The sequence below is a fragment of the Vombatus ursinus genome, unplaced genomic scaffold (assembly GCF_900497805.2).
Source record: "Vombatus ursinus unplaced genomic scaffold, bare-nosed wombat genome assembly UNPS02011369.1, whole genome shotgun sequence".
In the NCBI taxonomy this organism is placed as follows: domain Eukaryota; kingdom Metazoa; phylum Chordata; class Mammalia; order Diprotodontia; family Vombatidae; genus Vombatus; species Vombatus ursinus.
The window spans coordinates 1,277,482-1,300,849 of NW_020951147.1; the positions used below are offsets into that span (position 1 = coordinate 1,277,482).

The window sequence follows — 23,368 nt, forward strand, 5'->3', positions numbered from 1 at the left end:
ATCTATCTATCTATCTATCTATCTATCTATCTATCTATCTATCTATCCATCCATCCATCCATCCATCATCTATCTATCTATCTATCTATCTATCTATCTATCTATCTATCTATCTATCTATCTACCTATCAGTCTATCTATCTATCTATCCATCTATCTATCTATCTACCTATCTATCTATCTACCTATCAGTCTATCTATCTATCTATCTATCTATCTATCTATCTATCTATCTATCTATCTATCTATCTATCCATCTATCTACCTATCAGTCTATCTATCTATCTATCTATCTATCTATCTGTCTGTCTGTCTGTCTGTCTGTCTGTCTGTCTGTCTATCTATCTACCTACCTACCTATCAATCTATCTAGTTTCTATGTTGTCCCCCCCAGTAAACCGTGAGTTCCCTAAGAGTGGGAACTATCCTTTGTATTTCTTGGTATCTTCAGAACTCAGCATAGTGCCTGGCACAGAGTAGGCACTTAATAAGTCTTTATTGACTGACTACTGGATGGGACCTTGATGGGACCAGTTTTATGTAGGAACTAAACTAAGTTTGAACTCATTCTCCTCAAAAACTGAGGTGGGACAGAGGACAGTGTGCCTTCAAGGTGTTAGGGGATAAATGTCTATACTTTTGTCCTTGCTATGTCTTGGAGATACATATTCTTTTATAAAAAGTGATGGATGTTAAGTGATTAAATGGAATTGGGGTGCTAATCCTTCATTGGCATTAGTGAGGAGGATATAGTACCATTAAAGATGAGACCCCTCAAAGCCCTGAGGGTACCTCTGGAACTCAGGAGGAGATGTGGCAGTCTGGTGAGCCAGAGCATCCTCCCTTCAAATGTATGACAATGCTTTTGCCTGTCTTCCTTGACCTTTGGCTTCTGGTCCTGGTCTGCAGGAAAGAGTGGAATGGACAGGAGTATGTGGGTGGGCCTCAGAGCCCTGGGCAGCCTTTGGCCTTGAGTCAGAAAGAAGTATAGCAGCCCCCACCCAGATCCTTTACTATTTGTGTGAGATTAAGCCTGGGGTCATCCAACAGATGGGTAGAAGTCCCTTTCCTGAAATGTTTGGCTGGAGAAGGCAAGTTTGACAATTAGCAAAGCCATATCCAAGCCCTCCAGGCCCTGCTCTGTTCCTCAGGAGGTGGCCTGTTCTCAGCCTATAAACACCAGCTGAACTCAGATAACTCCCTCTTTGAAAAAGCAAAAACCACAGCAATCTGTTGGACTTAACAAGACGTTCCTATGGATTTTTCTGTCAGTCAATGACCCTGCTCTAAGCCCTGTACCAGAGATGGGGGTTCAGAGGCTCCTGCTTTTGAAGAATTTAGAAATCCAGAAGGGGAGATGGGAAAATACACAGAAAACCCCAGGACATACGTGCAGCAAGAAAGAGATAAATAAGGACATACTGATAGACCTGCGTAGCAGAGCTGGCAGGGTCAGGCACCTGGATAGGTTGGGAGACCTGCACTTGCCCCTAATTTAAAAAACAAATAAACAAACAAACAAATGAAATCTTAGTGTGCAAGGCTTAATCCCTACCCGAGCACCCCATTAGTGGCCATTTAGCCTGTGCTTGAAGACCTCCCATGATGGGGAACTCCCTCCCTCTAGAGATAGCCAGCCCATTCTCCTTTGAGGCAGCTCTTATTTCTGGAAGGTTTTTTTCTTACTTACCTCTATAATGACCTCTTTGCAACTTGCACCAAACAGAACCAATCAAATCCCTTCCCAGAAGTGAAAGACAGCCCTGCCGATTCTGAAAGATAGCTGTCATTGTCCCTGAATCTTTTCTGCCCTTGGCTAAACATTCCCAGCTCTCTGAACCAATCCCCATGTAACTTGGTTTGGGGACCCTTTCCTTTTAGAGTCAAACTCCTCTGGACAGTCACTCACCGGCCCATGCACGACCTTCATGATATAGCACTCCCAGCTGAACAGAATCCTCTGGTTGGAGTCGGACCAGGCAAGGCTGCTGTGGGCAGAGGATGGCCTCTCTCTCTGTCCAGCCGCTCCCCCCACCCCAGCTCTCATTCTACAGCCTACAGTCACGTTGGCTCTTTTTGGATGCAAAGTCATGGTGCTGACTCCCGAGAGATTGCAGCCCACAACAACTCCCACCCCTGATTTTTCATCTGAACTGCTCTATAGCCATGATTGGTTGATTTCCCCATCCTATAATTGTGCTGTTGATTGCTTGGAGCCCACGTGTAAAACTTGACATTTATTCAATTCAATAAACGTTTATCAAGCACCAACCAAGGCACTTGTTAAATTCAGTCCATTGTTCTCTATTCTCAAAGCCTCTTTGGTCATCCACTCCATCAGCTCATAATAAATAACAACATGAGAACTGACAATGACAGTGAACCTTAGTGGCTGAATGAAGAATGCTTAGAGGGGTTATTTCATCTGATTCTCACAACTACCGTCCTATAAAGTAGAGGTTGAAGGCATTAGCCCCATTTTTCAGGTGAGGAAATTGAGGCTTACAGAAATCAAGTGATTTGCCCAGGGTCACACAGGTAGTGTCAGAGGCAGAATTTGAACTCAGGTCTCCCTGACTTCACCTCTAGCATTCCTAGATTATTCCTCTTAACTTCATATTTCGTATAAAGTTGACAAGCATCTTAACCAACCATTTATCCAAGTCAGGAACAAATGATGACTAGGACAGTTCTAGTCAAACATCATTGAAGGAGGAGCTGGGGGACACGGGTTCTGTAACTGTTCGGTGACCCTGGGCAGTTTTGTAGTTCCCTCCCCACCGCCCCCCTGGAAGGTTAGTTTCCTCTTCTCTAAAACAGAGGCCACAGATAACCCTCCCCCTCTGGTGCCACAGGAATGCTTTAAGGAGGAAGTGAAGTAGATCGGGCAACTTCTTGGGCACTCGATGCCTCTACCGCTGAGGACTCCGGGACTGACAGTGCCTTTTACTGAGGAGGGACCTTCCCTTGGCTGATGAATGCTTAGATGAGCTCTAAGTGCCCATGGTGTCCTAGGCTGCCCCACTGATGTGATCTCGAGGGTAACTGATTCACGGGCATTTCACAAACTGAGATACACTTTAAACTTCATCTAACCTTTACATACATATATGCTTCTCTCTCTTTCTCCATATATATATGAAGGAGAGAGGGAGGGATGGAGGGAAGGAGAGAGAGGGACAGAGAATTGTGGTCCTCTGGAGGTGAGCACGGGGTGTACAGCTAGCCATGGGACCCCTCCAGCTGACCACAAGGTCCCAAGGAGGGCATCGGGTAAAGGCAGCAGCGGTGTGACTGAGGAATTACTGGACAATGCTGAGTTGATGGACCATGCAAGAGCTGAGGAACTGCCAGGGAAAGAGCCACCATGTGCGTGAACAAACTCAGCAGGTGGAAAGGAGGTGTGAGTTTGGAGTCATCGTGCCTGGGTTCAAGTTCTAGTTCCCTGCCTCTTACCATAGCCTTGGGCAGGCCACTTAAACTCTCTGACCTAAGTCGACTGATGTGCCAAATGTAAGGATTGGTCTGGCTGAGCTCTGAGCTCTCTCTAGCGTTTCACTGGTGCCATAATTGCTAGGGCCTGGGCAGGTCCAGGATCTGGTGTTTAGGGACTTGGGCGGGAGCCCTGGCATTTTTGTGTGTCCAGTAAGACACAAACTGTCCTACCTATATTTGCTGTCTTGTTCACCCGAGTGCTTGCATGGGAGCTGAGTGGAGACTTAGACCTGAGTCAAATTCTGGTATTCCCACCAAACCCAGTTTCTAGATTGGTTCATTAGATTGGAAATTCCTTGAGGGCAGGGGTTGTCTCTGGCCGCTATTGTATCCCCAGGGCTTAGCACAATGCCTGACGTATAGTAGGTGCTCGCTAAATGTTGATTGTGCAAACCCAGAACTTTACTTCTGGACCATGGGGACTTTTCCTGGAATGTTATGGAGCTTTGGGTTTAGCAAAGCAGACTCCTAGGCTAACGGACTCACCACAGGTGGTAACGTTGTATTTCTGTATTATCAGTGGCCAAATTTAGACAGACTCTTAGAAGAATAGGGCAGGCACCAGCTCCAAGCAGCACTAGACAATTATGCATTTGGGTGAGTGTAAACACCAGTCAGACGAGATTTTGATTTTAGGTGCCCATACCATATGTGAGGGGGGTACCACTGAGAGGACTCAACATGCTAAATTGACTCTCTGGGGGAGTAGGCAGCGCTACAGTGGATAGAATATTGGGCTTGGAATCAGGAAGACTTATCTTCCTGAGTTCAAATCTGGCCTTAGACGCTTCCTAGCTATGTGACCCTGGGCAAGTCACATAAAGCTGTTTGCCTCAGTTTCCCTCTTTGTAAAATGGGCTGGAGAAGGAAATGGCAAACCACTCCAGTATCTCTGTCAAGAAAGCCCCAAACGGGGTCATGAAAGGTTGGACATGACTGAACAATAAGCAGCATTGGCCATAGGGTCTGTTAGAATCCTCAGATCTTGTCACATAAACTATTTTTCTAAACTCTTCTCACCCTGTCCTGGTGCAGTTGGACCTTGGCAGCGCATTTTACATTTATCCTATTAAATCAGCATCATCTGTTAAGGTTGAGTATCCGGGGGAAGATGTCTATACTATGAAGATAAACTGGGTACTTGTCAATAGACATCGGTTATCTTCCATCCATCCTTCCAGGCTCCCAGGCTATAATGGGACACCAAAGAATTCTTTGGATGCCACTCATTAGTGTTCGGAAGGGTCCAGAGATCTGGTCCATGGCTATGTCTGAGACAGAGCTTGGAGCAGTTACTGAGGGACAGAGAAAGCAGCCAGGAATATTTGTAACTAGACTTTGAGGGATTAATTATAACATTTTTGTCTGGAAGGGGATGTGAGTCAGTACCAACATTCTGAGAATTCTGAATGAATAGGAATGGAGTGTGACCAGTAATTTCTGAGGCCCTGGGAGGGAGGTAAACTCCTGCCTGGGTGGTGGGAGTGTGGAAAGAGGGTTTAGTGGAGCTAGTAAGAGGTTCTTAGGGAGAGATTCTGGTGTCCTCCCATGGACCACCTTGGGCTTTTAGGGAGAAATGAGGAGAGATCCCTGGAGGACACAGAGCAGTAAGTTCCAAGGGTCTTTTACGAGTAAAGAGAAAGTTTCTCCCAGGGAGAAACCGCTGGACACAGGCACTGGGTATGAGTGTAAGGTCACTGTGATCTATGGCACCATCTTTTAGTACTAGGAGATCCTTTTGGATACTGATTCCATTCTCTACATTAACTGGCCCTCCCCATTATGTGTCAGCTGCAGAGCTGGCTGGGCAAGGGTGAGTCAGAAGGTGGTATCCATCCCTCAGGGACGAGCTTGTCCAAAAGCCCATCTGCCAGGGGAAAGGTCTGCCCCCAGCAGCACGACCCTGAGCAGCAGTAGGGCCTTGCCCTGGCTGTCCTCTCTGCATGCTGGGAAGCTCTCCCATCCCTCCTTACTGCCACCACCACCTTAGAATCCCTAGCTTCCTTCAAAACTTGGTTCAAGTATTGCATCCTGTCTGATCAGACACTAGTGCCCCCTCAACCTAGGAAACTGCTCATAGCATAAAATCACCAGCATTTAGGATATATGTCTATATGTCCATGTGCCTCCCTCATTAGATTGTAAGTTCTTTGAGGGCACAGAATGCTTCCTCTCTGCCTTTGTTTTCCCAGAGCCTAGTGGTGTCTGACACACAGTAGGTGCTTGTGTTTGGTGATTGGTTGATAAGAGTACAGGCTACAACAGGGGGATGAAAAACACCCTAGAAGAAATTGTGATTCCCCACAAAAACCTTTCATTACCTAGGATAACAGCCTTCTGCCCTCTACTTTAAAGAGAGAAAATCAAAAGCTCCTCTCCCTAGGTTGTGGCCTGGGCTCTGGTAGCACACACTCCGGATTCCTTCAACCTCCTACGACTTTGGGCAGGCATTCTGGCTGCCGGGATGGAACTTTCCGCAGCAGAGAAAGTCCTTTTTGGTCTTTAGATGCTCCTTCCTAAGGCGACGTATCCAGACAGATTTCCATCCACAGGGATTCAGGCTATGGGAATACTCAGTCTACACATGACTCCCACTTGCTGTACATCCTGCCGCCCAATGAGGGCTGCCACGCTCCTGAGATGGAATTATTACTTCCAGTTTCTCCCATTTGTAACTTGTTTGTATATAGTTGTTTGCCTGTTTCCACCATTAAACTATGAGCTCCTTGAGAACCAGGACTGTCTTTTGCTTGTTGACTTGGCTAGGGCTAAAGATTATTAGGGTTCTAGTTTTAAGGGGATATTTAGCATTTCAGTATTCTAAGGCCCCCTGTTTCCCACACACCCTGAAATAAAGGGGCCAGGAGCATAACTCCAGAAACAGCTTTGTTCAGTCACACAGAAAAGGAAGCGCCAAAGCCCCAGACTGGTTGGAACCACCAAGGTCGCCTAGCCGATCCCAGGCTCAGACAAAAAACTCCTCTAAACATCCCCATTAGCTGGTTACCATCCTGTGATTGGAGACTTCCAATGACAGGGAACTCACTACTTTTAGGACATCAAGTCAAATGCTACATGAACCCAAAATCCAGAAGAAAAGAAGGAAGACACTTCCAACTTGGAACCTACTGTAGGTAAGAGGGACAATGGAAGGTCTCCAACTTAAGAAAGGATTGTGCATTTAAATTTATTTCAAATAAATGCTCAGTCAAAATACTACATGGATCTGTGTACATTTACTTGTCTTTTTTAAAAAAAAATGTTTCCATGAAATGATTTTTTTTGGTTAATCACCTAATTTTTAATACAATATTTATATACAAAACCCCATTTCAAACAACTTCCTGTACAAGAGAAAATAAAGCATCCATTTGTACAATTTCAGCAAATAACAAAAGTATTGGAGCCCTTGGTGTTAGGGTCAGAGACTGCCTGCCGCTCACACAAACGTCAGGACGTCACACAGGGAATGAGGAAGAGGAGTGATTACATTCATTGTTCTCTTGGAGAGGGTCTGGCCTTTGGAAATCTCAGACCATCGGGCTTTGGTGTATGTGGAGAAGACTCCTGTCACTTAGGAGAACTCTGTGTGTGTGTGTGTGTTTAATAAGCCTTATAAATGATTGTTGTCCAATAGTGAAATTCCTGTAAGTAAAGATAGAAGAGCGTGTTACCAAAATATAAGCCCTTTATTAATAAAAATCTTTGGTAGGAACAATCTTTTAAATGCCTTGCAGAGATATTTGGTTAACATAATAAACTCCATCCACCTCTGGTACATTTTAGGCCAACAGCAGAAAAAAAATCAATCTCACCCCATAATTTATTTTTGAAACCAATAAATACCATGAAGCTGAGACTGTCTCCTCTGGAGCGAGTCAGTATGACTTCTATTTAAAACCTGAAATAGCCTCTAAAAATACCCCTCAGGATGCCTTTATCGACATGGTTCCATCCAAACCAAAGGGTTTGACAAAGGATTGGGGGTGGGTGGATAGGGGAAGGAGAGGGAGAGAATAGATTGGGGTTGGCCACCTGGGTGTGTTTGGGGTGGTCTGGAGGGCCTTCCCCCATGGGAGGCCACAGTCAGCTCCTCCCAGCATGCACTGCATCTGGGACCCTGAAGGCCAGACTCCAATCCCCCACTCCCTAGGCTGCTTGGGGCAGGGCTTTCTCAGGTGGAAGCTCAGAAGGCCCCAGTATGAAGAACAGGAACATTATTGGTAGAAACAGATTCCCTTCCCCTGCTCTGGCAGCTTCTGAAAACCCACCTCCAAACCCAGCTTGTGACTCAGCAGCTCCCTCTGCTGCTAGGAGCGCAGGCCTTGCATCGAGGGAAACCGCTTTGTCTACATGTTAAGGCATCAAAAAAGTTCGAAAGGCTTTTTCCTCTGGTGACCCTTACTCGTCTTTCAGCAGAAGACATTACTGAGTCTTCCGAGAACTGTTTGTAGTATCTGCACCAACCCTATGGGCATCGCCATCAACTTGTGGTTTTTTATTTTTCATTTTTTTTGATTAACCTTGGAGAGAGAGAGAGAGAGGAGAGAGAGAGAGAGAGAGGGAAAGCAAGAGAGAGAGAGAGAGAGAGAGTGAGAGATTCCCTGCGTTACAGTTTGTGCAAAAAAAAAAAAAAAAAAAAGGAAGAGTGCCCCGTCAGGACATGGTCCTCTGTTTCTGCAAGAAGAGAACTTCTGCCCAGCACAGGCACCGCCAGATTTTGGCCCGCTCTGGACCCTGCGCCAGGCTGTCCGTGAGTCAGACCGTACTGCAGGCAGAGCAGCTCTCCCTAGCGTGCCCCAGGGCTCTGGAAGTCCGGGCCTCTCTCCTGCTAAATTGCCACATGGTAGGAGCGTCTGGATGCTGCGCTGCCTCGCTGGGGCCTGGGGAATGGCGGGCTGTGATTATTGCAGTTGTCGCCCTGGAGGTTATCTTTCTCCTTTGTGGTCTCCAGCATCTGCTGCTTGCCCTGCTCCTCCTTCATGAAGAGTTCCACCAGGAGGACCTTCTCCTTGTGAATCTGCTGGCTGATGTCTTTGGGAATGTCGGGGATGATCCAGTCTACGAAGTCACTCATGAACATGACCAGGTTCTGGGGGGAAGAGAGAGGAAGAAGAATGGAAGGGAAAGCATTATTGTGAGAACTTAGCCTTATTTCTAGCCAAGCCTGGTGACCTGTATGCTCTGACTCTTTGCTGGGCTGCCCCTCCACTGGGGGGGCCATTGAAGGAGATCAATAAAGTATCAGAAAGACATCTGCTCGGGAGGATTTCAAAAAAGAAACAACTTGTGCTTGGGACTCCATGGGTTCACTTTTAAACTTCCCAAGGGATGGAGGTCATGGGGGAGGGGGAGGGAGAAGGGAGCTTACCTTTCCTTATTTTCCCTAGCAGTAGTGATCATGAGGGTTGTCCAACCCAAAGCTTTTCTGCACAAGTAATTCCCATTCCTCCTGTCATGGTGCCCCCATTTCATGGCACCTTGCTCTGAGGATGCAGAAGGCACTTCAGGATTTTGTAGGAATCCTCATTCTGACTCTGAGATGGAAGAGATCTCAGAGACCATTTAGGCTCCAACACCCTCAGCAGGTGGCTGTCCAAGCCCCTCCTGGAACCCTTCGCGGGGAAGCCCTCTCGATGCTGAGACTGCTCCCGAGCCGCAAATCCAGCTCTGTCTTTAAAGCCAAGCAGAGCAAGTTGCCTCCTCTTCCCCTACGCCATCCTTCAAACACTTCAAGATGGCGCCCAAGGTTCTCCAAGGATCACAGATCTAGAACAGTGGCCACTTAGTCCTAGAACCATAGGACCCTACCTTTAGGGACCATCCCATCCAACCCCTCATTCTGCAGGGCAGAAGACTGAGGCCCAGAAAGGTGGAGTCACTCTGGGAGGAGGTGGTAGAACGGAGGCCTGGTGACTCCAGTTTGGGTCTCTTTTCCTGGCATCTCAGTGCTATCCCTAGTTTCTTTAGCTGATCTTATATGTCACAGCACTATCGGTCAATACTACGGAGGAGTGGGCAGGCAATGACCCAACAGGCGCCAAAGTCCTTTGGCTCCATAACAAATGGATTAATTCTGTCAATGGGAATTTGCCGAGCACCTGGGATGTCCTGCGTGGCTCTGTCCTTGGTGCTACAGTCATCAGATCCATCTGCTTGCTAAGGTGCCCTGGAACCTCTGGTCTCATGGTGAAACCCAGGCTGTGCCTACTTTGCGCATGAGTCAGAGCACGTGGGCAAGGAAGGCCAGCAGCTTTCTGCTGATTCCACAGGGTGGCCCAGCTTTCTTTGGAATCACCATGCCCTAGGACCTGGCATGGATGATAGGCAAAAGGAATTGAGTGATCAGCCCAGCCAGAAGCTCCTCTCTTGGCTCCTGTAATCAACAGCCCAGAGCTGGGGGCTGGGCTCCCTGATCCCAACCCCTGGTCATGATTTTGGAGCTCTTTGCCTATGATTAGGCCCATGGTTTGGGCCTTGCTTTCTGCTGGAGAGCTCTTTCCAGCCTAATGCACAGAGAGACAAGTGGTTTCCCCTCTACCTTTCAATATCCTGTTGGAGAGAGAAATAAATGGCAACAGGCTTATACAGACTGCTCTCTGTTGTTCAGTCATCTCAGTTGTGTCCACTCTCTGGAACCCCATTTGGGATTTTCTTGGCAAAGATACTGGAGATGTTTGCCATTTCCTTCTCCAGCTCATTTTACAGAGGAGGAAATTGAGGCAAACAGGGTTAAGGGACTTGCCCAGGGTCACACAGCTAGTAAGTGTTTGAGGCCAGATTTGAACCCAGGAAGATGAGTCTTCCTGACTCAGGCTTGGCACTGTACCCACTATGGTGCCACCTAGCTGCCCAAAACTGCTCTCAAAGAAGCATCAATATGACAGCTGGGGTTCAGGTCCTCAGTGGGGATAGGCTCCTTTAAGGAATTCTTGTGATCAAGGCCCAGATCTTTGTCTGTGAAGCTTTTATGGACCTGATATCTTAACCTCCCCCAACTAATGTCCCAGGAAATAGAGAGGTGTCTTTATAAAATTAACTTAAAATTTTCCCTGACACATTTTGTTTGACATCCCTTTCATTTCCACCGGCACTCCTCCCTGGAGTCTAACAGGATATGCCACGCTCCACACCCATGGTCCCTAACTTCTGCAAAGGGAGGCAAGGACATTTTCTCAGGGTTCTCTCCAGGGAGTTTCTCCTGGGAAAGTGTTCTGAGGCCCCACCCACTCACTGGTCTCTCCCCTGGTGATCTCATGTTTGCTGATGCTCCATTGAAGCTCCCCCTACCCTGAGCTCCCAGGGTTCTTTCCGTCTTCACAAACCTCCCCCCTTTCCCCTTTTGTTTAACTACTACCATCCCCTCAGGGCTCTATTTTTGGTCATTTATTGGCCTCCCTCCCTGGAAAAGCTCATGAGCTAACATAGTTTCAACTACCAACCGGATATAGATAATGCTGGACTTACTGTCAAGCCCTGACCTCTTTCTATTCTTGAATAAATGAATGAAAAGGAATTTGCTAGGACTTACTAAGTGCCAAGCTCTGTGCTAAGCTCTGGGAATACAGATCGGAAAGTGAGACCATCCCTGACCTCATAGAGCGTACATTCTAAAAGGGGCAGACATCACCTTCATTGATTCCCTAGAAAGCTTCAGGACATTGGACCAAATGAGCTCTGAAGTCTCTTCCAGCTGGAAAATCCATGAATGACTTTCTAATGATATCTACTTGGGTGCCTAATGGACACTTACCCCAAGCTGACCCCCAAAGTCCCTCAGCCCTAATTTCTTCATTGGTACCATATCTGTCCCCTCCTTACCGCACCCTGGGCTCTCCCCTTTACCTCTCAGATCTGTCCCTTTTCTCCTTATTTCTGCAGCACTCCCTTCACACCTCCCCCACCTCAGAGTCTTGTGCCAGCTTCTTTGGTGGGAATTCATGCCTCCATTTTCTCCTGTGCCCTCCAATCACAGAATTTTAGAATTCCACCAGTACTTAGTAGCCAACTAGTCTAACCCATATCCAAAAAAATGAATCCCTACCACCACACATCCAACAAGTGGGCATCTTTCCTCTGCCTGAAGACCTCCAAGGAAGGGGAAGGAACCTACCACTTCCTAACTGTGGCCATGCTACTTATAGCAAAGAGACCAGGATTGCTCAAATACCCTTAGCATCAGGTCACTCTGCTTCTCAAGAACACACAGTGATTCCCTAATGCATCCAGCCCCCAGCCTGCAGAATCTTCTCATGGCTGCGTGTGCTTATGGTGCCAACCTTGTTTATTAGGCAGTTACTGTGTGCCAGGCACCGTGCCCAATGCTGAAGATACAATGAAAGACAAAAGCAGTCCCTGTTCTCAAGGAGTTTATATTCTGAGGAGGGAGGTAACAACAGACATCTAAGACACATCCAAGGATGGAAGACGATGAAGAGGAGAAGACACCACCAGTGGGAGAGATAGGCAAAGGGCTTCTGCAGAAAGTGGGATTGGAAGGAAAACAGAAGGTGGAAACGAGGAGAGAGACAGCCGGTGAAAAGGCCGAGACGAGCTGAAACGCCAGGCGTGTGTGAGCCACAGCAAGGAAGCCAGGGGAGCCGGATTATAGAGTGTGTGTATGGGGGGTGAGGGGGCAGTTGATGTGTAAGAAGACTGGAAGGGCAGGAAGGGCTTTAAAGACAAACAAAGCATTTTAGATTTGACCCTGGAAGCAAGAAGGAGCTATTGGAGTTTAGTGGGGTCGGGCGGGGTAGAGTTAGGGTCAGTCCTGGGCTTAGGCAATGAAGTGCAGCATGGATTAGACAACTAGGAGGTAATCTGAACAGTCCAAGCAAGAGGTGGACAGGAACTTGACCTGGGGAGGGGGGTGTCTGTGTAGAGAAGAGAGAGGGAGATACAGACAGGAGATGTTGTGACGGTAGCAATGGCAAGATTTGGTAACAGATTAGATCTAGGGAGTGAGCTGAGCTCACTGTTGGCGGCGGGGGGCGTGGACGAAGATGGGACCAAACCTTCCCAAGAGCCCTTGATTCTGTGATTGCAGGGCTCATTTCCAGAACCCACATGAGGGGTCTGGAAAACTCCTTTTCCTGATCCATAAAAACCCAAGGCCCACGTTACCTGGAAGACGATCACAAAGGCCAGTCGGGCAGCCAGGACCGCCCAGAAGTCCTTGGATATCTCATACTTGTTTTCTGACCAAGGCGGTTCTCGGTAATCTTTGTACCTGTAGAAGACATGAGAGGCCAGACAAGAATTTAAACAGGACCTCGGGTTTCTTGTTGTATTCATTCATTCGTTAGGTATTTATTAAGCACCTGCTGTGTGCCAGGACATCTTTGGAGACTACAAATTGGCCCATCTGCGCTGATAGAGGGATTGCTCTCCCTGGGAGGTCTCCATGCTGGATGAAATTATAGGATCAGTTAAAATAAAAGTGCTGAGTGGTGTTAGGCACTACCAAGATAAAAATCAGGGTTCCTGACCTCAAGGAACTTATATTCTATTGGGCGAGACAACACTTCCACATGTGAGCCACACAAAGGAGAGGAAAGGTCATTGGAGGGGCAGCAATCAGGGGGTGGACATCAGGAAAGGCCTCGAAGAGGAGGATGGTGGGAAGGGAGCTAAGCCTGGAAAGGGCTGGGGATGCACAAGGAAAATAACCCAAGGGTGGTGACCAAAGCTGTCCCTTGTAAACAAGTCCCACAACCGACTGGTAGCCCAACACCCAAACATCACCCAAGTGGTGCCTGGCAGCATAGGAGGTGCTGAATAAGGGGTTGTGGACTGACTGACCCCTGAAGACGGTGCTGGCACTGGACCGAACTGCATGGAAGAGGCCTTAGAGGTCACTTCTCTGCCACCTTCACCTTACAGATGGGGAAACTGAGGCCCAGAGACAAGAAGTGAACTGCACAAGGCCACACAGTTGTTAGTGTCAGAGTTAGAACCAGAAACCCAGTTTGGGACTCTTCCTCCTGCTCCTACCCAGTTTCCCAGAGTGTCAGGCTCATGAGAATATGTCTGCAAAGCCGTTAGGGCAGGTTTCAAGGAAGGGAAGCGGGGTAAACTTTCCCTGGGAGTCCCCTTGGCAAGGGCAGAACCACCTAAGAACCAGCTCATCTGGTGGAGCAAAGGCTGAGAGTCACGGGCCACCAGGGACATGCTTTCTCCCTGCCTGGGGAATCCCACAGCAGCCCTGGGAATGTGAAGGACCTGTCCCACTGCCACACACGGCTGGCACAGACCAGGGAGAAGGCTATCATGGTCTAGGAGAGCAGGCTCCAGAGAAAGAGGAGCAAAGTCAGCAAGGGGTACCGGCAGCCAGGCTCCCCCAGCTTGCACCCCAGAAGGCCCCATTTTTTCCTCCCCGAAAGACGAAGACCAGCCCTCATTTGCTTTAATTGGGTGCTGGGAAGATTGGTGGCTTCATGCCTCTGACGCAAACTGGCATTAAGAAAAAAATACTCCTGGGGTCACTAAGAGGGTGATGTAGGGAGGGATGAGTATATTGCCTTAATGGCATCTGGGAAGCAAAGCAGGGCTCCGAAGGGGAGAAGTCCCAGGGTGGGGTCCCAATGCTAACAGGTAGATGAAAGGAAAGGCAAGAACTCAGTCCCTGCCCTCAAGGAACTCACATTCTAATGGGGGTGACATCATACACATAGTGTCCATCGGGGTGGGGTCCTTCTAGGTGGAGTCCAAGTTTTACAGAACAAATCCTTTTATTAAGGGGATTTGTTCTATGAAGTTTGGATTCAGTCAAAGGGCGGAGCTTGAGGATTTAGTGGGCCACCTGTGGCCTTGAGGCTGCTGGTTCCCCACCCCTGGTGTAGATGGAAGGGAATCACTGAGGTGTCACAGGATGTTAGAGTCATACCTCAAACATTTTCATGATGGGGAAGAAGGGGGTCCTTCCAGGAAGGAAGCCTGCCTCCCCAGATGTCAGCGCCCTGGGGCAAAGCCCAGTTTGTCCCCTGCTAGTTAACTGCTTGGCTGTATTTTGTCCTGACTGCTTTCTTGGCGCACCCTCTCTGGCCATTGCTGCCCACCTCCACCTGTCCAGCTGCTGCTTTCCTCCAAGAGCCTGAGGGCTAAGATGGCAACACTGGGCATGAGGAGCTCTGCCTCCGTCAGCTGGGATCACAAGGGGAGGGAAGGCATGACGCTCCCAACCCCAAGCTAGTCCGGCACACCTCCTGCACTCACGCGGCTCATTTTCCTCTTTTCTTTTTCTGAAGGGGCCACTATAAATCCATACCGGCAAATCTGCACCTCATAGCCCAGCTCCATGGGGTCGTTGGGAGCCGTCCCGGCTTGGAAGTCGCTGACGTTGAAATAGGAGAGCGTGTGGTTCACGAAGCCGTGCATGGAGCCGTTGGAGCTGTACATGTAGCGGTACACGAGGCGGGGGATGAAGTCTGACGTGAAGGAAATGACGAATGCCTACAACGCCACAGAAGAGAGAATCAGAGGCACAAAGACGGCCTGGGCCATCAGCACACGGGGAATCCTAGCCTGATTCCAATACAAGTAAGGAAGGCCTTAGACTTTCCCTGAGCAAACCTGCCTTGCTTCCATTTTACTGTGTCCTGAATGAAGTGAGATCCTTGGCCAGGCAGCTCTGAGCAAGTGCTGGCTGGAGGAGGAGGGGGAAGGGGGGGAGGAAGAAGAGGGGGAAGGGGAGGAGGAAGAGGGGGAAGGGGAGGTCACCTCCTGGAGATGCCCTTTATGCACCCCCCCTTCAGCCCAACGTTCCAGGCCCCTCAATACCACAATACAAGACCTCATTGTTCAGCCCTCTTCCCGAGCAGGGTTCTGTGCTCTGGGCCTTCTTCCCCCCACCCCCACCCCCTGCCCCAGCCTTCTCAGTCCTCTATCCCACCCCTTCAGAACTCTGGTGAACCAGACAAATCCAGTCCAACTGGGCTGATAACGGCTTCATGTGCATGGTCAGTGTCCTTGCTCTTGGGGAAATGTTAGCTGGGAAAAGGCCTGTGAGAGAGACTGAGGCTGTTCTTCAAAGTATACCCCAACAAGGGGGTTGATTCTCATCCACCCACAGGGCAGCCCTGGTCTGGAGGCGGCAGCCACAGACAACTTTTCCAACTCCAGAGATGCCTGGAGGAGCCCAAGGGAGGGCACCCTGCCAGTCTCTTCCTGATAAGATTACTCAGATGTTGGGACAATGGCTGGTTACCTCCCTGGGCTCCGGGCACAACAGGTGTTTCTCTCATAGATTGGGTAAGCCTACGCTGATTGACTGCCCCAAGGACAGGCTTTGGCTGCTGGAGACACAGCCTCTGGCCTTCTTGGACAAAAGTCCACTGGCCTCTAATTGGGAGCACAGGGCTCAAAAGACATTTCCCAGCTGCCAGACTTCCTCCCGCCTAGGGAATTGGCCAAGGAGACTGCATTTGAAGTGACCGCTAGGCCCAGCATACACATGCTAAGTGCAGGTCTCTTCCTTCCAATGCAATCTGGTCTGGGGCCACCATCTTAAGATTACTTTAACCTAAGTAAAGCGACCATAAACCTTCCTCCAACAGAGTACAGGGAGATAGGAGGAGGCTGCCAATGCTGCCTGGTGGGACGGGGAAGGGGGAAATCCAACCAGGCCTGTAGGAAGGAGGGGAGGAAGGAAAGGGAGCCATGAGTGCAAAATCCTCAAAGAGATCAGGGAACTGGTACACGGGGAGAAGCCTCCATGGGAAAGAGGGCTCCATGGGCTGGCAGCCATTGGCAGAGAGACCTGGTCAGCCCCTGACTTGTTGAAGGGATGGTCAGGGGCATGAGAAACACATATGGAGCTTTGGAAAGATGAGGGCCAGCAAAAAAGGGGCAGAGTCATGGCATCAAGGGCATCGAGGGACCTCGGGGGCTATGGGCTCCCACATCCTCGATTTATCGTTGAGGAAAGCGTGGGCCAGAGAAGCTGAGTGATTTCCCTAATGTCACAAACATCCACCTCGGAGGGATGATCTGTCTATTTATCTATTTATTTGGCTAGGCAATGGAGTTGAGTGACTTGCCCAGGGCCACACAGCTAGCAAGTGTTATGTGTCTGAGGCCGGATTTGAACTCAGGTCCTCCTGAATCCAGGCCTGGTGCTCTATCCACTGTGCCACCTAGCTGCCCCACAGAGGGAGGATCTAAAGCTGGGTTCCGACAGCCCAGAACCCCAGTTCTTCTCACCATGGCGCCTGACCTCAATGGAGCTGGGTAGTCCAGGCAGTGTGAGGAGACCTCAACTCCATTACTGATGACCCATGGGAACTTGGGCCAGTCTCTTTCCTTCTCTGGGCCTCAGTTTCCTTGTCTGTCACAGGAAGGGATGACTACCTTGCCCTCTGAAGTCTTTTTCAGTTTTGTTTTGTTTTTTAGGCCATTGGGGTTAAGTGACTTGCCCAGGGTCACACAGCTAGTAAGTGTCAAGTGTTTTTTCTGAGACTGGATTTGAACTCAGGTCCTCCTGACTTCAGGGCCAATGCTCTATCCACTGCCCCACCTAGCTGCCCCCAGTCTCTTTTTTAGTTTTGAATCCCATGGGCTTTTCCTGAGGTTGTGGATGATGTAGGATGAATGTGTGTGTCTGTTTTTAAACCCAACCTAGATAAGCCCCTGTCAATATAAGGAGACAGCTAGGTGGAATCTGGAAGACCTGAGTTTAAATCCTGCCTTAGTCGCTCACTGGTTGTGTGGCCCTGGGCAAGTCACTTACCCTAAGTCATCTGTAAAATGAGGGGCCTGGATGCAAGGGTCTCTAAGGTCCCCCCAACTTAGATCTAGGATCTCAAGAGATAAACTGTCTGTAAGGGAAACAATTTCTTTACCCAGGTTTAACTTTCTGAAGGCCAGTGACCTCATCTCTTCCAATTAGCCAAATGGCCATTCAGGGGATGAAACAGTAGGGGAGGGGAGGGAAGGACGGACCCAGAACCTGAAGGGCCCTGGATGCCCCTATTCCTCATGCATCCAGCCCCCTGGCCAGTCTCTTTGGGCAGTCATTGTACTTACGTTGATGATAACAGCTAACTTTCCAATGCCTCGGAGAATATTGTACCAGATGCCTGGGAGAAGGAAAAAAGAAACCCAAATGAGGTCAGAGGGAGGACTTCTTTCTTTGAGCTCATCAAGGTGCCCAAATGTGATTAGTCAGGACCAGCTGGGGACAAGAGCCATTGGAATCTGTGACGAGCCTTATTGGAAAAGAAGCTCCATTGGATTCTCTGCAGTGGGGTGGGGGTGGAGGGGCCATAGCCAGGACTAGCCTAGAGACAGGGTGCTGAGGAGAAGGCCTTAAGGAACCTGCTTTAATGCACAGAAGGGATGTGGTCTTTAGCTTATCTGGTGTTTAGAAGGAAGCGGTTGCTTCTAAAGGTCTGGACAGGGGTCAAAGAGCTTCCGGCAGCTTATTCCCCATTAAGAGCTGTGGACTATCTTCCCTTGTTTACACTGATTATTTGCTTAGAAAAGGCTCCCAACATAAATACAGCCCAGCTTGGCTTCTGTTCAGGCCTGGTCCAAAGGCTCTCGAATTCCCCAGGAGCGGTGGCCAAATCCATGCACCATGGGCCACTCTGCTTCGGCAGCCAACTTAGGACCAGAACAACATCTAGTAAGGCCAGGGTAGGCCCTAGGAAGAGGGCAGTCTTGCTAGGAATGAGCTCAGAATGGAATTCCCAATGGGCCCCCCAAGCCTGCCAGGGTCTTGGGTCGTATGTCAAGGTAGAGGAGGCTTGGTGGAAGCATGGCTGGCGTTCCCCGAGTAAACCATTCCCACCCCTGCCATCAGCCAGTTTACATTAGGAGGGGGTGCCTGGGAGGGCAGGCTTCTGCCAGATCGCATGTGTAAACACAGGAGGAATAATTCAGAGCTGAAGTATACACAGCACTTATTCATCCTCTCATTACCCCACAGAAGAAGGGCCTCAGTCGGGGTAGCGGCCCAGCTGCTTCCGTTCACAATCCGGGGTCAACGCTTCCCTGTCTCCCTCGGGCCGGGAGTGGGTCGATACACACAGCACAGTGTTGACCAAGTGGTGACCCAATCTTGGAAGGCTGAGCCTCCCGGGTGAGAGGCCAGAGTCCTGCTGTCCTCTCCTGGGCAGACCCCTTGGGGAGTCAGCTGTGGGCACCCAGAGGAGAGAGGTCAGGATGGGGAAGGAGCCGGAGAACAGATCATCGAGACCTGGAGGGAGGAATTGAACTAGGCTTGTTTATTCCAGAGAAGACAAGACAAGAGGTGTCGGATGTGACAGTGGCGAAGAATTGTCTCCTGAAAGAGCCGTCATCACCTGTCATCTGAATCACTGCAAAAGCCTTGTGGTGGGTCTCCTTGGCTCCAGCCCAGCTGCCGAGGAGATGCCCCTAAGTACAGATCTGACCACGGCACTCCTCTGCCTCCAATGGCTCCCTGTTGACTCGTCTGTTGGGCATTTTGGACCCTTCTCAAACTGGCCCCGGTCTTTTTTTCCCCCAACCTGTTTATGATGCGTGACTGCCCTTCACATCCTCTGTAGCTCAGCCAAGCTGGCCGCCTTGCTCCTGCTCAGACATGGTGCTGCATTTCCTGCTTTCGTGTCTTTGTTTGGGCTGTCCTCCATGTCCGGTATACCTCCTTCCTCACCTCCGCCTCTCAGAATGCCACTCTCCTTTACAGAAGGCCTCTCTGGACCCACTGAAGCTGCTGCCACTGCTCTGTCCCCACCAAAATGCCCCCAATCCCCCTGGATCTCTTTGGTACAAACCTCTATGGTTGGCATATGCCTGTATCATCTTCCTTGGCAGAGAGGCAGCTCTCTGAGGGCAGGACTGATTGTCTGACTTCTTCCCTTGGATCTTCAGTACCCAGTCAGGTGCCTGGCATACAGTAGGCACTCAATACAGACTTGGTAATCAACTGATTATTCTGCTTGGCCTCCGCAAAGAAGACACACCTCAAAAGCTGTCATGGTGTGGGCTGGGCTGGCCGAAGGGTGATGAGTTCCCCAGCGCTGCAGGTCATAAAGCACAGGCTGGGTGGCCACTCGCAGGGATGGGAGAAGGGATCACTGAACATGGATGGGCAGGATTCGAGGCCTCTGCGGTCCCTCCCACCTCTGGGAGCTGTGCTTCTGCGCCGTCTGTCAGGGCCTGAATGAACTTGGCTGGGTCATTTTTGGTCTTAGGATCCCAGCCCCAGCAGAGTCTCACACACAGGAAATGCCCAATAGATGTCTGAATTCAGTAACCATGCATTCAATGCCTACTATGTGCTTATCATTGTTCAGCTGTGTTTAGGGGTACAACAAAGCAGCTGACACCTTCCCTGTGACTCAGGGGGTCACAGGGGATGCTGAGCAGACAAGCCTCAGACATGTGGGCCATAGCTGAAGGACACATCCAGGTGTGGGCTGGATGGGGCTCAGTGTGGGAAGCCAGAAGGGGGAGAGGGCAGTGGGACAGGAGTGATAAGAAGAAGGTTCAGGGATGCTTTGGGGCTTGTTCAAGGTGGGGCAGAAGTGGCCAGGAGGGGGAAACAGCAGAAGTAGAGGCATGGAGGAATGACTTGGCCTAAGAGGGAGAGAGGGGCTCTTTCAGAGGGAATCTCAGGATCTCTGCTTGGAGCCTTCTGGTGACGGGAGGCTCACTATCTCCTAGGCAGCTCATTCCCCTCGGGGACAGCTCCTGTGACTAAGAAGCTTTGCTTTATCTGCTTCTTGGTCACTTGCACCCGCTGCTCCTGGTTCTGCCCCAGGCCCGAACAGACCAAACTGACTCCTAATTTGACAGGCATTCACCTTCACTGTGTCCCAAACATCTCCTTCTTCAGGTTAACTACAGCTTCCTCCCACCAATCTTGTACGGCATGACCTGAAGGGCCTTCCTTCTTGGACCCATCACAGTCTCTGGATGCTGCCCAGGTTAGCTTTGCCCTCGCCTGTGAGGAGAGGGAAGTGCAGTGGAGAGACAGCCCCGAATAGCAGGATGAGCAACTGGGGCTCCTCGAGCTTGGTGGCTGGGGGCACAGCCCTCGAGCTGGACTCAGAGCCCGTGGTCCAATCTTGGTGCTGCTTAAAACTGCCTGGGTAATCTGGGCTGCCTCTGTTTTCTCCACTGTAAAAACCTGAACCTCACAACAACCCTGCTATTAGTATCCCCATTTGCCAGATGAGGAAACAGGTTGAGTGGGGTAAGGTGACTTGTCAGGGATCACACAGCTAATAAGAATCTGAGGCCCCTCAGATCCAGCCCTCTATCTAGAACGCTGCCTAGTGGGCAGAGGGCTGGGGCTGGCCCAGGAGGTCTCTTCTAGCCCTGCCTCTGTGAACCATGGGTAGGACTGGGTTCGAGCAGTACTTCTGGGTTTCCTGGGAACGCCTTGGGAGGAGCTACTGATTGTTATCACCACAGGCAGATGAGTCCCAGCCCCGGCCTCATGGTGTGGGGAGAGGCAGGGGAGGCCCCAGGCAAGGGGAGCTTGCCTCTCCTTCTACAGATAACTTGGGGGCTCCCACTCCCCTCCCTCCACCCTCAGGCGAGGTTGCTTCATCTGAGGAGCCTCCACACCAACCCAAGCGATCAGGCTAGCCAAGCTTCTCAGAGCCTCCCCTGCCCCTTCTAGGGCAGAGGGATACGTGTAGGGACTAGTCCTAATCTCATAAGGGTTCCCTAGGGCCCCAGGAAAGGGCACAGGCTTTGGCATATCACCCAACGCTGCTTTGGCAGCAGCCACCCACCGCTGGAGCCAGTGTCCAATGTGAAAGAGGCCTCCTTCTTGCAGCCAGCCCCCTGAACTCCCTTCTCCTGCTTGGGGCTGGCTGCTTGAGGCCTGACCATGGATCATAGGCATAAGACAAAAGGCTCTCTTCTCAGGAACGACAGTCACGGAGTCCACAAACAAGCCCCGGAAAGAAGAGGCAGATGCGGAGTTCTGCAGGCCAGACAGGAACCAGCTAAAGGCCAGCTGATCTGCAGGAGTCAGCTAAGTGAGCCAGCGTTCGAAGGAACCTAACCCAAGGGCTAGCCCCAGCCAGAGGGGAGCACAGTGGCCAGCCCTCTCATCACACAGGTAGAGAGGTGGCATGTCAGGCAAGTGAAGCCATTTGTCCAAGGTCACTCAGGTGGAGAGCAGAGTGCCAGAGCTGGAACTGGGACGCAGCTCCTGAGGTTCCTTAGGCAGGGACAGCTAGAATTGCTCCAGGGTTATGGGGGAACGGGGGCGAGGTGGGAGGTGGTATCCCTCCTCACAAAAGAGGATAAAAAGCCACAACGAGAAATGAATCCAAAGAACCATCTTCCCCAGAGACAGAAAGGGATGGAGCACAGAGCCAGGGAAGGAGGCCACTCTCCATCTGCTCAGCCCCTGCAGGCAGAGCAGGACTCTACTGGTACAAGTTGCTGGAGTGCAGACTTGGGCTCAATGTAAGCCCCCCACAATGGATGCTGTCTGGATATCTATTTTGTCCAGTCACATCCCTTCACGTCCAGTGTGCCGCATCTACCGGACTCCTCCTGCCAGACTGCTCATGGGGGGCAGGGATGTTGCTACTCTTTCTGCATTGACAGCAACCACTCAGTGCTATGGACACTTTTTATGAGGTGTGTAAAAGGAACATGTTGACTGAACTGAACCTCTGGACCTCAGTTTCCTGCTTTGTTAAAGGAGGGGCTTTGAAGATGAAGATCCCCAAGGTTCCTTCCAGCTTGAAACAATCAGTGGATATGCATTTATAAAGTGCCCACCATGAGCCAGGCAAGAAGGGGTAGTGTGGTACAGTGGCTAGCGGGCAAGCTGACCTTACAATCAGGAAGTGCCAGGTCTGGGCATCTCCTCTGCCACCTTCTGCATGTGGGACCCAGAGCAGGTGCGGATATGCTTGAGTACAAGGAGTGGTCAGAGCCAGGTTTAGGCGGATCCCTTTGGCAGCAGCAAGAAAGATGAAAAGGAAAGAAGAGAGCCTAGAGGCAGGGAGAGCAGTAAGTAGGATCTTGGAGGAGGCCAGATGAAGCGGGAGAGAGGCCTGAACCAGAGCAGAGGCTGAAGGAGAGGAGAGAGGGGATGGAGGCCAAAGGGGTGCGAGATGAAGACTCAACAAGACTTAGTAGCTGATGAGATGTGTGGAGTGAGGGTCAGGGAAGGCCCAAAGGAGCTTGGGGCCAGGTAGCCGAAGATCCAGAGGGCCCGGACACGCCCCTGGAAGGAGCAGCGAGGGTTGCATTGGTGGGGGTGGGGGGAGAGAAGAGAATTGCTTCTGATTTGGCTGCAGTGAGCTGGAGGTGCCCAGGGCCCATCCAGTGGGAGCTGTCCAACAGGCAGCTGGTGACATGGGGCTCAGTAGAGAGATTGGTGAATGGGAGTACATGAGATCCCCAAGGCGGATGGTGTGGAAAGACAAGAGGACAATCCTGCAGTCATATGGGAATCTCCCTTGGGAGGCAGCAAAGCCCAGCATGCTGAGCCCAGGATCTCAGAGGCCGTAAAGGCCAGCTGACACCTGCAGAGCAATCTTGCTACCTCTCCTCACCTCCTGAAGTTGCCCATTCTAGTACAGGCTAATTCCACTGGTCAGAAAGCTTTCTTTCTCTTAGGACTAATTCAGCCTCTTTCCAATCGCAGCCTGCTACAGTCCTGCTCTCGGGCCGAGCCAAGAAGGGCTAACCTCTCTCTCGCCAGCAGCCTTTCAAACACTAGGAGATGCTTTGCAGCTTCCTCCCTGGTAAAAGATCACTGGTTCTTCCTGCCACTCCTCATGTGACAGGGACAGACAACACTGCTGGCATTTCCCTTTTTTTCTCCTTAGTTTCGTCACTTGGAAAATAGGAGCTGAGTCCTAAAACATAATGGCTGCCTCTGTCTCAGTTTACAGGGACCAGAACTGTGGCT

The 23,368-nt window shown here is 50.4% G+C and overlaps 1 protein-coding gene across 2 annotated transcripts in view; it reads right to left on the minus strand.

Annotated features, from left to right (window-relative positions):
• Positions 1 to 8,123: 8,123 nt before the first annotated feature.
• Positions 8,124 to 23,368, minus strand: part of ANO1 (anoctamin 1) — a 193,163-nt gene continuing 177,918 nt past the window's right edge. For both annotated transcript variants that reach the window (XM_027856109.1, XM_027856108.1), the window contains 4 exons: positions 17,518 to 17,570; positions 14,762 to 14,946; positions 12,619 to 12,724; positions 8,124 to 8,587 (listed from right to left, as the gene is read on the minus strand). In XM_027856109.1, the coding sequence (XP_027711910.1) occupies positions 8,327 to 8,587; positions 12,619 to 12,724; positions 14,762 to 14,946; positions 17,518 to 17,570 (605 nt within the window). In that variant the 3' untranslated portion in view covers positions 8,124 to 8,326. The remainder of the gene's footprint in view (positions 8,588 to 12,618; positions 12,725 to 14,761; positions 14,947 to 17,517; positions 17,571 to 23,368) is intronic.